The 14,847-nt window shown below is 41.9% G+C and overlaps 1 protein-coding gene and 1 pseudogene across 2 annotated transcripts in view; both read left to right on the top strand.

The window, feature by feature from the left end:
• Positions 1-14,847, top strand: part of KCNAB1 (potassium voltage-gated channel subfamily A member regulatory beta subunit 1) — a 447,445-nt gene that overhangs the window by 422,004 nt on the left and 10,594 nt on the right. For both annotated transcript variants that reach the window (XM_005675408.3, XM_005675409.3), the window contains exons 9-12: positions 1,534-1,619; positions 2,289-2,409; positions 3,506-3,600; positions 13,424-13,544. In XM_005675408.3, coding sequence (XP_005675465.1) covers positions 1,534-1,619; positions 2,289-2,409; positions 3,506-3,600; positions 13,424-13,544 — 423 coding nt within the window. The remainder of the gene's footprint in view (positions 1-1,533; positions 1,620-2,288; positions 2,410-3,505; positions 3,601-13,423; positions 13,545-14,847) is intronic.
• LOC102175620 lies at positions 4,287-7,359 on the top strand (annotated as a pseudogene).

The following is a 14,847-nucleotide window of genomic DNA, read 5'->3' as shown; positions in this document are numbered from 1 at the left end:
CCAGCACCCAGTACAGCAGACTCCTCATAAATCCTGTTGGTTGAATGACTGTCTCAGCTCTGAATGAAACAGGATGTGAAAGGAAAGGGAAGTAGTACAATGATAGAGAGTTCCAAAGAGAGAATACTTAGGGGCAGATATTTAAGGAATGGCTTTGAATTTCCAGAAATGTTAGCACACGTATTCATTTCTATGTAAAGACAAGAAAAATGTTTCTTGTAACTTTTTTGTGCCTCGTTTGCTTTGTAAAGGAAGAACTATCTTCATAGATTTGGTTGTTGAGTAATACACTGATATTTAGTAGTCTTTCTCCAAGGAGGAAAAATATTTTCTTTACATGCCAAATTCTGCCTCTGTTGGGTAGACTCTGGTGAGTAAAAGCATTCCCATCTTCCAAACAAAGACCAAGGGCAATTTAAAATGCTTTATGTAAGTCAAACAAGCAAGAAAGCTAGGACCCTAACCCTCACTGTCTCATTCCAAATCCTGTCCTTGATCAATTAAGACAGTGCTTGCTGGGGAGAAATAAAATAACACATCTACTCAATTAAAGTTTGAGACAAGGATTTGATTCTGCTGATGAACATGTGACCTACCAGGTATTATCAGTAGGGTAAGAAAGGCCCGTGACCTACAACCCTTTGAAAGTGTGAAATGACCTGGCTTCCTGGGTGTTTGGCTGACCTGGTTTGTAGAAGAAACCCAACCATGTCTGTGACCTTTCACTCAATTGAACTTGAGGCTCTCCATGCTCTCTGGTTCTGTAAAATGTTGGCTCGTTCCAAGAGGATTAGCTCAACTCCACCCCGCTGGGAAGAGATTCATTTTCCTGTTTAGGAAATGTGATGTCTAGCTGAAAGAGGCTGATGAGCAAACAGGGTGGGGCCACATGGAGCTCCAGGTGAGATGCATGACATGGGTGTCTTAGAATGAAGTTTGGTCCAAAGTAGTCAAGGACAGGGTGTGCCAGTGTGGGCTGGGAGCCACTGGGGCTTCAGCTGTTTGTTCAGCTTTTAACATGTTTATCTTTCTGCTAAACACATTGTTATTGAGTCATCTCTATTAACCAACAACCCTGCGTGAGGCTTAACTCTGTAAATCCAACATACAAAGACAGGACTTCTATCCTCAATGACCTTCCATTCTACAAAGTCAAAACAAATGCTTTCTCTTCTCACTTTAGTGAGCAAGGTACCCAGGTTCTGAAAGAGGTGAATAATGTGTTCTTTTATCCAGCCAGGAACGCTGAAGCAATAAAAGTAAAGAAGAACTTAAGGTGGCCATTCTTTTTTTAATATCATTTCATATTGTTGCTGCAAACTGAAAATGGAAAGTCCATTAACCCAAAAGTATCATCCACCTCCAAACCATCAATATTTTATGTTAGACTATTATGTTATCACCAGTGTCAAGGTAATTATACTAATCCAACAAATAACTGCATTAAACATCTAAGCTTTGGGCAGGAAAAGAAAAAAAAGACTATATAACTTTGAAAAATATATGTAATGCTATCTCTTTGGCTTTCCATAGAAATCGTTCGCGCCATGACACATGTGATAAACCAAGGAATGGCCATGTACTGGGGAACCTCTCGCTGGAGTGCCATGGAGATCATGGTAATTCCATTTCCATTTTTAAATGACCATTGAGTACCTATTTTTATTTGTCAGACATCATGTACAAGTTGTAAGACCTTTTGCAAACTTTCTTCACAATCACAATGGCACTAGAATTCTATGATCAATTTCATCATTGTAGAGATGGATATGGGGGCAGGGGATGGATCTTATCAGCTCAGAATACAACATGGAGAGTGCAGGTCTCTAACGGGAATCATGTTTGAGCATGTTCTTTGGTGTAGTTTGGTAGTAAGAGAGTACATTTCTCCGCTAATGAGACATATGACACAATATTCCAGGTTTTTGTTATGTATTAAATAATGGTACTGTTCATAACATGCTAATTATAGATCATTTTTATATTATATATTAGTTGTTTTATTTCGTTAGGAACCTAGAAATAGTTAAACTATGTTTTCTTTGTAATAGTTCATAATTCACACTTTGACTAACTTTCCCTGGACTTTACTCATTCCAAAACCTCCCAAAAAATAATTTCCTGATTTGGTATTTCTTAGTGAAATTGATGGTCATAACTTTGCTCATTATTTGACAATCTAGATTTTCTTGGTTTATATTCATTTCACTGAAATGAATTTTTTTTTCTTGCACACAGACTTATTTCTCATCAGAAATAAATTCAGTTGCAATTTTATTTCACTTTAGGAAGCCTACTCTGTAGCAAGACAATTCAACATGATTCCGCCAGTCTGTGAACAAGCTGAATACCACCTTTTCCAGAGAGAGAAAGTAGAGGTTCAGCTACCAGAGCTCTACCATAAAATAGGTAATCTTCACAATCAAATTGACTCATTATCTTTAATAAGAGGATCAGGGATCCAGAAAAAAAAAAAAAGGGTGTGACTGAAATGCTTTCCTAAACGTTCCTAATTAATGTAGGGATTGTCAGCACTATACATTCCAGAAACTAGAAGAAATCAAAAGGACCTGTATGCAGTCTCTGGAGTATCATTCATGAAAGCCAAGCAGAGCTGGCAGAGAAGCTGTTCTCAGTAGGTGTTCAAAAAAAAAAAAAATGCGTGTAGAATGAAAGGAAGAAATAATGAATAAACCTGTTTTCATAGGGTAGTTGCTCTAGCCAAGAATGCATCTCTGAGTGGGTTTCCCCCAAATTATGGATTTATACATCTGTATCTCCTACTCTGCCTGGAACTGAGTCAGAAGGGGAATTCAAGAATGGCAGACAAGTCAGGGACACAAGTTTGTGTAGGTACACATGATGCCAAAGGGAGGGAAAAATATATATACAACATGTACGCAAGAATTTCGAATATCAGAAAACTTAAGCCACATTTTCAGGCATATTTATCAAAACAGGTTCCAGAGATAACTTTTTCATAAGAAATGGGGGTTTACATGAGTGGGAAAATGCTGGGTAAGAAAAAAAGGATAAGAACATTTCGACAACCTAACAGTGGTCGTTATGGCTATCACTGTGTGTTCATTGTGTGTTCTCCGTGCACCAGGCACTGTGCTCCTCCTTCAACCAGGCACTACTGAGGCACTGCGTGAACTAGCGAAGCACTGAATTTTTGTGCAAGCAAAAGTGCTCATCTCCAAGTGTAAAAAGAAATGTAAATTTGGGGCATCAGAAAACTATGGATAAGCCACATTTTCAGGCTTGATTATATGCCCTGCTCCCTATCACCAACAGTGCACAGTTGATGGGTTTATGTTAATAAAAATGAAACACACAGTTTGTAAATGCCTAAACTTTAATGGAATGATTTATGCTGATATTAACTCATATATCTGGCCAGCTTTTCCCCATAACTAACCAGGTCCTTTCTGAATACCCACTCACTCGCTTTTGATCCCAGTTTGCAGAAGTAACTTGTTAAGGTTTTTTTTTCCTTCTATAGGAGTTGGAGCAATGACATGGTCTCCACTGGCTTGTGGCATCATCTCAGGAAAATATGGAAACGGGGTGCCTGAAAGTTCTAGGGCTTCGCTGAAGGTATTTTTCTCCACCTCTAGGAAAGAGTCTGGGCATGGGAACGAGGGAGAAAAGGAAACTGAACAGAAGAGTGCAGCAGCAGCCTGGGGCTTCCTGGCTCAGGCCAAGTGTGGCCTCAGCCTGGCAGGCATCCCCTGGCAGTCCCCCAGCCCTCTGGGGGTCCCTGCTTCTGGTCAGGCATCAGTGCAGAAAGCTCCCCTCCTCTGCGGACTGGGAGAGATGCCCAGTGACCAGGTTGGATTCGTAGGACTCAATTTCCTACACTTATTTATTCTTATATTAAAGAAGGCATTTCATTCCTCCTTTGACACCGACAGAAATGTAAAATCCATCTTCTATATAAGAGGATCTCATTTTACTTTTCTTAACAAAATTTAAGCCGTAGAGGTTTAATCCATATGGGGCAAATTGGTTGTACTTGAGTAGGTTTGAGGTTGGTTGACACTTCTTAATATGTGAAGGTGGGGGTTAAGGAGGGAAGGTTTGGGGCAGATACAGAGCCAAGCATCCATCACTGAGGCTTAGGGCTGGCGTTCGCATAAATCAATTCTGGCTGCTGAGTTTTGCCGCTTAAATTCATCTCTGAAGAGTAAAGATATTCAAGATCACTGACATAAAAGTAACCTTCATTCAGAACATCTTGATGATTAATTTATTGGAGAGTACTCCAAACATCTCTCCTTGTTAATAACAACATGTCTGTTTTTAAAAACTTGAGAGAATGTGTAATAACATTAGAATCACAAATTACTCTGTAATGTCAAGGGAGAGAGAATATTGGCATTTTTAAAATTCACACTTGCCAAATGCCCCCAAAAGGAAGCAGAAGTCTGACACAGCCTCTTGCTTCCATCAGCACAAAGTTAGCACAAGGACAACTCAGGTTAAGCCTGAACCACCAACCCTTTAATCAGTGTGGCTGGAACCACTGTGCGCTTCCCCAGTCAGGACCTTCTCCAGGCTCTAGGTCTATCACTTTTCTTTCTGCTCTAACAGGTGACCTATTAGTGTGTTTGTTCTCTAAGATAATATATATATTTCCTAAAACATGGTGACATGGTCCTGCTTCTAGTTTGCATTATTACACTGATTATCCTAGAATATTAAATATGGTCTTCTGTCTGAAAAAATCAAAAGTTTTGAGTAAGTTAGCAAAGAAAAACTAAAAGCATTTTAGGAAAGAAGGGATAAAAGGAGGATGGCAAGAAAAGCATTGAAAATTGTGATTTTAGCTGAGCACCTACTGCTTGCCAAGCACTGGGATAAGTGTTTGTTTTTTACCTCCTTTTATCCTCACAAAGATAAATGGATACAGATGGCTTTTAGTCAGTTGTAGCTAAGGATGTAAGTTTTCTTACATTCTTTCAGACTTTCTGAAAAACTCAAAGTGCTTCCATATACATGGAGTGTTTGTTCTCAGACTATCCTTATAAGAGGGTAAACCTTTTCCAGATGCAAACTGAGAACAAAGATATTAGATAACAATCCAAGGGCATAAACTCATAATAAAGTTAGCAGTAGAACCCAGGTCTCCTGGCTCTCAGTTCCTCTCCCTAAAAGCTTGTTTCCCTTCAAATTAATGTTTTTAAATGAGGAATGAGTATATGATTGACTGATCTCCATCACTGTTTGAGAAAAGCTTACAAATAGCTGAAAACCTGCTTAAAATGTACTAACTAAAGGGGGGAGGGGGGAAGGAGTTGCAGAATATTTGAAGGTAGCTAAGCCCAAAACCAACTCAAAAAATATTTCTTGTTGACTTTTTAGCATTTATTGAAGCATCCTTACCAATAAGCATTAAAGAGTCTCCAAAGGTAAAAGGAAGCCAGTCACAAAGCACACTTCTTAATTCATCAGCCTAAGTGCTTTCTTGACTAATATATGTACACTTAGAAAAGCCACTTGAGTAACTAAAGCAAAATTAATGTCACTAATAATAATGTTATATATGTGTGTGTGTGTATATATATATATCTCAACCTTAAGAGTGGGCGAGAATTCTAATAGTAAAAACATCTTTTAAAAAAATGAAGCATGTCGGCCTTGAGGCGCTCGGGCTACGGCCCCAAGAACGGCTACTACGGGCCTGGGGGTGGAGATGTGCTGGGGGCCCTGCCTCCGCCCATCTACCAGCCGCGCCCCGAGCCTCCCCAGCCTCCCATTTCCAGGCGGGGGCGCAGGGGCGGCCCAGCGGAGACCACCTGGCCGGGGGAAGGCGGAGGAGGCGATGGTTACTACGAGTCTGGAGGCGCCTGGTCAGAGCCAAGTTGTGCTGGCGGAGGCCACCGGGAGCAGCCACCATATCCTAGTTACAGTTCTAACTATTGGAATTCTGCTGCCCGACATCGGGCTCCTTACCCAAGTACACAGCCTGTAAGACCGGAAATGCAAAGCCAGAGTGTGAATTCTTATACAAATGGGGGATATGGCCCACCATACCCCACTGGCCCGGGGACAAATACTGCCTCATACCCTGGGGCCTATTTCACAGCTGGGTATGCTCAGACCAATTACTCCACAGAGGTTCCAAGCACTTACCGTCCAGCTGGCAACAGCCCAACCCCAGTCTCCTGTTGGATGTACCCCAGCAGGACTGCCAGACTGAAGCACCCCCTCTTAGGGGGCCAGGTTCCAGGATATCCTGCTCCACAGAACCCTGGAATGAACGTACCCCATTACCCTTATGGGGATGGTAATCGTAGTGTTCCAAAACCAGGACCACCCATACGACCCCAGGAGGACTCATGGGCACCTCTAGGGGCTTATGGAATGGGAACCCAATACCTCTGGCCTTCAGCTGTGCCCTCGGGATCACCGGGGAGTCTCTACACCAATGAAAGCACTTCATCGTGGCCTAGCAGGGGTCTCCTCAGCCACCTCCTTCACCGCCACTCCCACAGCCTAAGGACTGCTCCTACACCTACGGCCAACCAGATCAAGGCATGAGCCAGCACAGCTTTCCTTGCAGTGTCCATCAGTCCAGGAGTCCTCATCAGTGAAGGATGGCAGTTCCCCGCTTTTGGATTCCCAGGTCCAGTATACTGCCGAGCCTCATCTCTACGGTAATGCCACCCACGAACATCCCAGCACTCAAGACCAGGGAAATCATCTTGCTGAAGAGTGTTTCTCTTCAGATGAAGGGACTCCCCCAAGCATTAAAAAAATCACATATGTGCTGGAGAAGGTCCAGTATCTTGAGCAAGAAGTAGAAGAGTTCATAGGAAAAAAGACAGACAAAGCCTACTGGCTTCTGGAAGAAATGCTAATCAAGGAACTTCTGGAACTGGATTCAATTGAAACTGGGGGCCAGGACTCCGCCTGGCAGGCCGGGAAAGAGGCGGTTTGTAAAATCCAGGCCATACTGGAAAAATTGGAAAAAAAGGGATTATGAAGGGATTTAGAACAAAGGAGAAGCCTGTTACTAACTCAACCAAAGAACTCTTGATTTTGGTTAATTACCCTCTTTTTGAAATGCCTGTTGACAACAAGAAGCAATACATTCCAACTTTCCTTTGATAGAAAGCTTGAAAAACTGGTAAAGGACTTGGAAGAACAGTTGGGTTATGAGTTATTTTCAGACCAGTGAATGTAATAGGGAGCTCTCAGGTTATCCGTAATCCCAAGTAGACTCGCTTGGTAAGAAATATATGGGTGTTGTTGGCAAGCTGCTTCTTATCAGCAGGAGGGCAATTGGAAATTGCACCCCACTCCAGTACTCTTGCCTGGCAAATTCCATGGATGGAGGAGCCTGGTAGGCTGCAGACCATGGGGTCACTAATAGTCGGACATGACTGAGTGACTTCACTTTCACGTTTCACTTTTATGCATTGGAGAAGGAAATGGCAACCCACTCCAGTGTTCTTGCCTGGAGAATCCCAGGGACGGCAGAGCCTGGTGGGCTGCCGTCTATGGGGTCGCACAGAGTTGGACACGACTGAAGTGACTTAGCAGCAGCAGCAGCAACAGCAGTCTCCTCAGAAACCTACAGGAAAAGATTGGACATTCTTATGACAGGCTCTGTTTTTTTAAAACATCTGGATAACCTGTCACATTTTTGTATATTGTAACTGCTTTCACCATACACTTTGTGTGTAAATTACAGCTGGGACTTTAGCCCCCTTGGACCTCTGTTTTGTTTTGTTATTTGCAGTTCACAAATGTAATATGATTCTCTTTAAAAAAAAAAAAAAGAAGAAGAGCTAGGCAAATAGATAAATAAGATGGCAACTTTCACCTTCCCCCAAAATAGAATGGTTGGTATTTCACACTGGCTATTTTAAGTTACACCAATAAAATAAAGATGCTAATATTTTATTTTGGTTGTAAACATTGAACTGTTGGGATAAATAAACTGAGTATTAAAAAAATACCTATCTTTTAGAAATAATACTACCCATGTGGCTTTCTTGGAGGCTGCATGTGGCCCACCACTGTTCAAAGACTTCTAAATCAGTGTCATCGGCACTGACTTCACTGCTGAGCTAAACACCACTACTTCTTCGTGTCTATTAGACACTGCCACATGGCTATCCACACTCCCCAAAACCTGCCGAGAATCCTCAGTGAACAGTGCCTCCACCCGTCCCTTGGTCATCCCAGTCTGAAGCCAAGGCATTATCTCAGTCTGCCTCTCCTCCCTAAGTCTTATCCAGCAGGACACCAACTCCTCCAGTCCACATCCTGACCTCAGTGGTCCTTCCCTTGCACCACCCTTGTTTAGATCATCATTATTTCTTTCCTGGTTTGCCACAATAACCTCCCATCTAGACTCTCTGATTCACCCCTCTTTTTCAACTACCCACCAATTATCTACTATCCATATTAATTATGTGACCAAATATCTTTCTAAAAGATTAATCTGACTATATCATAACGCTGCCCTAAATCCTTAATGACTTCCCAATATTGAATACATGACAAAACCTAAAAACCCACAGAAAAGTGTTCAAGGAAATACTCTTGGAGTCTTAATTGAGCCCATTTTTCCATTCTTGTCTCTCCCCAAATCATATTAGTTCATTTTTTCACCCAAATGCGCTATACTTATTTTTGCCTTCCAGAAATGCCCTTCTTTTTATCTGGCTGTGGAAAGCCATCTCTAAAGACAAAGCTTGGTTGTCTTCACTCTGTGAAGCCTGTCCTTACTTTGCAAAACTTCAGTTATTGGTACCTTCCTCTAACATTCCACAAATACTTCTTACAGAGTCTTGGAATCCTCTGACTGCAAGCAACAAAACGCAGTTCAACTTTATTTAGTCAAAGAAGGGAACACATAGACAGACACTCCCTGGGAAAGATGGAGTGGGATGGCCTCAGCGGTGACTCTATCCATAGATTTGCCCATTGTCAGGATTCTCCATCTCCTCTGTTTCTCTCCACACATGTCATTTTCTGCTACTACAAATGGGTCTTCTTCATGAGCCCAGGAACAAGAAAGCTAGCGACTGTCAGGCTTACATCCTTAAAGGCATATAACCTGAGAGAAAAGAGAATTTTCTTTAACAGCTTTGGTACAGAGAAGACTGGCCAAGCTTGGGTCATATGGCAACCTAGTAGACCAGTGACAAGGGCCCAAAGGACAAGGTGCTGTGACTAGTTCATGGCTTGCACTGATGGTGGGATATTTCCCATAAAGAAGCAGTACAAACATAGCTTCTGAGGAAATCACTGAGCGGTTACCCCAACTACAAAACACTTCTCAAGTTATCAGACAATGATTCATGAATACCTTTAGATAGAAACTGAAACTTACTCACATAACTCACCACAGAGCCTGGCACATGATAGGTACTCAACAATTGTTTCTTGAATGAATACAATAAGCCATAACCAAGGATCAACAATGTCTGATCAAGAGACCAGGTGAAGTGAAGTGAAGTGAAGGGAAAGTTGCTCAGTCGTGTCCGACTCTTTGCAACCCCATGGACTATATGGGATTCTCCGGGCCAGAATACTGGAGTGGGTAGCCTTTCCCTTCTCCAGGGGATCTTCCCAACCCAGGGATCGAACCCAGGTCTTCCACATTGCAGGCGGATTCTTTACCAGCTGAGCCACAAGGGAAGCCCAAGAATACTGGAGTGGGTAGCCTATCCCGTCTCCAGTGGATCTTCCCAACCCAGGAATGGAACCGGGGTCTCCTGCATTGCAGGCGGATTCTTTACCAACTGAACTATCAGAGACCAAGTGAGCAGCTTTTAAATAAAAAGTTTAAATACAAATGAAAAGTGCAATAAATTTATGGACAGTTCTTCCCTATTATTAGGAAAATACATTATAGAAAAAAAAAAAACAGAAAAATATATACCGTTTTGTCAAAGGGAAAGAGGAACATGCAAACATAGGTGGAGCAAAGGAATGGGGAGAGGGACAGCCCAAGAACTCCAGGTGTTCACATTAAGAAACTAAGGATATTTTCACATTATGGTGCAATTTCAGAAGGAAAAATTTTAGCCACCAGCATTTTACCTAGACATTTTTACCTCAATAATGAAGACTTTGCTGCTCTTTTGAGCCAAAGACTTCAATTGTTTACCTAGAAATAGTCAATGATCTTGAATGCTAAATTAGGCCCAGTAATGAAATGTGACTGATTCTGTCTATGACTTTACAGTTGCTGCCCAAGTTCCAGGCTGGGATTAAGTGACAGCCAACCAGGGTGTTTGGGGTGTATCTCACAGGCTGTTCCCATCCTGTTACGGTTACCTGTAAAATGTCAGTCACAGAGATAATGGCCACAGCATTACAAGACGGCAAAGAAACAGGCTTTAGGATATTTTAAAGAATTTTGTGACTTATGTATAAAAGTAATAGCTCAGTAATCTATTGAGAAGAAAGCTCATTCAGTTGTTCCTTTGGCAAATATTTACTGAGTGTCTAGTCAGTGCTGAGCCCTGCGCTGAGGAGACAGATGAATGAGACAGTCTCAACCCTAAGGAGTAACTCAGGGACTTGTTGGAGACAGACATGAGAAGGGGTGAATTATGAAACTATGTGGAATCCACAAGCTCCGTGGATACACATAGGGCTGCCAGTCGAGTCATACTGCGTTAAGGAGGAAGTGTCTGCATTCAATCTGAAAAATTGAAGACAACTATTTTTACTGTGTGGAATCCTGGTTTCTCAGATCCTTTCCTCATCGCCGTATTGGCTGAGCCCCTCCTCTGTGTCAACCACTGTGTCAAGACTGGAGATGCTGACACGAACAAGAAGCCATCCCTGCCTTCCACTTAGTTAGAAAGAACAATCATCATGTAATCAAATCACTGGACAAATAGGATTAAGCAATATAATAGGAGTGGGAGACGAAATTTCATCTTTCGATTCATGGACTACTGCCTGCTGTCCACAAACTGGGTTTTTTATTGCACACAACCACACCTCTGGTCAATCTTCTTACCAAAAACACTGGTTCACTTCCATATGTAATTGAAATTTTAGTTAAGCTTCATCTCCTCCCTATGCAAACATTTTCCCATTTGTAAAACCGTTAAAACTATTTATTTCCAAAACACATTTGTTTCCTTTGGTATGAGGGAAGCAGTGCAAATACTATGCATCTACTTTTACAAAACCCTAACCTGCTTATGTTTCCCAGTGATTAGAGCAAGATTTATGTTGAGGGTAGAGAGAAAAGTACTCAATAAATGAATGTTTGGTATTTGTTATTTTTAGAAATCTTCCTCTCAGAGCTTCCATGGTGGCTCAGTGGTAAAGAATCTGCCCGCCATTGCAGGAGACACAGGTTCGATCCCTGGTCCAGGAAGATCACACATGCCACATGGCAACTAAGCCCATGGGCTGTAACTACTGAACCTGTGCTCCAGGGCCCAGGAGCTGAAATTACTGAGTCCACATGCCACAGCTACTGAAGTCCCACATTCTAGAGCCCGTGCTCCACGATAAGAGAAGCCACCACAAGAGAAGCCTGCACACAGCAATGAAGACCCAGCACAGTCAAAAATAAAAAAAAGAAATTAAATTTAAAAAAGAAATCTTCCTCTCATTATGGAGTGTGTATGTAATGCAAACATTACATTCACACATGCACACACACTCAACACACATATCCAACTTGTAACTCAATCCTAAGAATAAAAATGTGTGGCTGATAATAAGATTTAAAAAACTGCAATTTCATAAGACTGATAAATCAGTCAGTTATTCTTTATGTGTGTGGTATATACTGAAACCTGAGGAACTGTCCTAGTAGTAAAAAGCAATAACTCAAGAGGCTTTTGGCTATTGGTTTTCAAGCTTTTTTTTTTTTCTTTTCATTTGAATAACAGACATACTGGTCCCTTGAAAGATGTTATGAGATTGAAATGAGGATGGGTGATATTTTTCCCTTTGAGGACAGTAGAAAGTAAGTTCAGGGACTTTCTGATGTACCCAGCATGCTGCCAGGGAAGTGTTGATTGCTCTTAACTGTCCACCTCATCACTGCTGACACCAGCCATCATCTCCAGAAGATGCCCCCAGGCTGTGCTTCCTCCTGGAAGAAGCTGAGGTCTCTGGAGCTGAGACTGGGAAAACTCTTGGCCATTTTGCTAAGTAAATTTCATGTAAGGAGCCAGACCATAAGCCTCTGAGATCTAGGAGGAGAACAAAACTGGGTGTGCTTGTTCTTTCCTCATTTCATATCTGCAAAATCATTCCAGAAATCAAAACAAAACAATGCGGTTGCCTTTTTCTTTGGAAATACTGTCTTGTAATGATGAAAAAGATACTTGAAAGCCAGCAGCCTACTGAAATCACGTGGGTGGAGATTTGGTGATGACTGCCCAGCTTTCTGCTGCCTTTGAGACGGAAAAGGTCTGTGGTGGCAACTGTCACAACACACACAATGGAGGAAGTCCACTTTGCCACACAAGAGACCGTTCTTATTATTGTCACTAAAACAGACTAACATTCTTACAAATATTCTTTTCCTTTGGGTGTTGCTGTACAGTGCTAGTTTTGTACATAAGAGTCTGTTGCTCCTTGTTTCATAGTAAGAGCAGAACCTTCTGGAAAATAGGGCATTGAGAAGTTCTAAAAGATTTCTTTCCTTACATTTAGGAAATTAGGCACACTTTATGGGCTACATCAGAGCCAGCCTCATCTTATAGGTTTTAAAGATTCGTTTCCCATTTACCTTTATAAGCATCCTTGCCTTTTTAAGTTTCAAACATTATACAAAAATGTAATACACATTTGGGAAAGTTTTTATCCACTTTATCCACTTTAAAAATGTACTGGTACCTATCAGTTATACTATTCACATGTGCTTCTAGAAAGGAGTGGAGAAAGCTAACGATAAAACTGCATTAAAAGAATACAGGAGAGACTAGGAGTAAATTGAAGGCAAGAGGGAGAAAGACAGCTACAGCAAGAATGTAACATAATGACTTCCTTTGAGCAGAAAGCTTGGCATCCAATTTTCTGCACAAAAAAAGAAACATAATAGACCTTGGTGAAATGTAAATACCTTCCCCCCCCAACTACCCACCTACATTCTAAGGGCTATCACAATAAGAACCATCTTTTCCAGACGGGATATAATTGATTATATGTCAGGATTTTAACAACTTTTGTACATGTCGATGAATTTGAATGGTGAGCTTTAGACAAAATCAATCCGTCTTGAATCAATAAATAAGGTGCGAGACCACGGGGAACATTTCTTTGCATGAAGACATAGGCGTCCTTGTTTGTCTCAAACAGAAAGGTCAGGGCCAAGAAGACTCCGGAATTCACCACAAGGCTCTTTTATTTAACAGAGTTGACAGTCTTTGCATCAAACCCTTACCAGACATTAACACTGAAATGTTCTTCTTATCTCTAGTGCTACCAGTGGTTGAAGGAAAGAATTGTGAGTGAAGAAGGGAGAAAACAGCAAAACAAGCTGAAAGATCTTTCCCCGATCGCAGAGCGTCTGGGATGCACGCTACCTCAGCTCGCCGTGGGTGAGAGAGTCACTGGGGAGGGAGGCCCTGCTGGGTCACAAAGGGTGACAGCATTCTCTATTATTGATCACATCGCTCACATGGTGAAATACCTAGTGCAGGGGCAGACAATCTCTGAAGCAAACACTCCCGGTTAATTCAATTGAAAATGAGGTTTTGCAGAGTTCCTCAGAGTGTTCCACATGCTGAAACACTTTTCTCACTTCCTCTCCTTTCCCTTATAAGACAGTTTAAACAAGAACATGCGCGTCAGTGAAAACGCACACGTCCTCACAGTGTCAAGGGTGAGCATCCCTGAACTATGTGGTGACATCCACTGCTTGTGGCTCAGTTTTCCTTCCCTGTTGAAGCTAAGGCAGGGTTGGTGAGAGGCTGAGGAGCAGAGCTGTGACTGAGGCCAAGCCACTGCCACATGGAAAGCCTATCTTAGGGGAGCCTTCTGAGGGCCATGAAGATGATTCTTCTGACACTGTGGAGTCAATGAAAGGTCACAGTCACTGGTGACAATTGAAAACCGCATTGCATCAGAACAGTCCCAGAGAAATACAATGTGCATCATTTGTTTAACTTTTAAATTTCCAGGAGCCATGTTAAAAAAGTAAAAGAGAAATAGATGAAATTAATTTTTAAATGGACCACATTTAATACGATATGGCCAAAATATTGTCATTTTAACATGTAATAAATATAAAAAGCTTATTATATTTTTATAATAATATTCCACACACTTTCCTGCAAAATCCAGAGTGCACTTTGTACCTATAGAACATGTCAATTCAGGCTAAACACATTTCTGATGTTCAATAGCCGCAAGTGGTGAGAGACTGTGGATTAAACAGAAAAGCTAGATTTTCAGTTCCCTTGCTGAGGAGTATCTGCCAGGCTCTGTGATAAGCTCTTTATGCTCATCATCTTGTCTCCGTAATTGTCAGAACAATCCCACAAAGTATATACTGGTCCTAGACCTAGTCCTCCATCACAGATGTTAATGGAGTTTACCTACTGTTATCACCCCTTTACCAGAGAAGGCAATGGCACCCCACTCCAGTACTCTTGCCTGGAAAATCCCATGGATGGAGGAGCCTGGTAGGCTGTAGTCCATGGGGTGGCTGAGTCAGACATGACTGAGCGACTTCCCTTTCACTTTTCACTTTCATGCATTGGAGAAGGAAATGGCAACCCACTCCAGTGTTCTTGCCTGGAGAATCCCAGGGACGGGGGAGCCTGGTGGGCTGCCATCTATGGGGTCGCACAGAGTCGGACACAACTGAAGTGACTTAGCAGCAGCATCACCCCTTTACAA

This window comes from Capra hircus, chromosome 1 (assembly GCF_001704415.2).
Source record: "Capra hircus breed San Clemente chromosome 1, ASM170441v1, whole genome shotgun sequence".
Classification (NCBI taxonomy): Eukaryota; Metazoa; Chordata; class Mammalia; order Artiodactyla; family Bovidae; genus Capra; species Capra hircus.
This window is presented reverse-complemented; position numbering and strand designations above follow the sequence as displayed.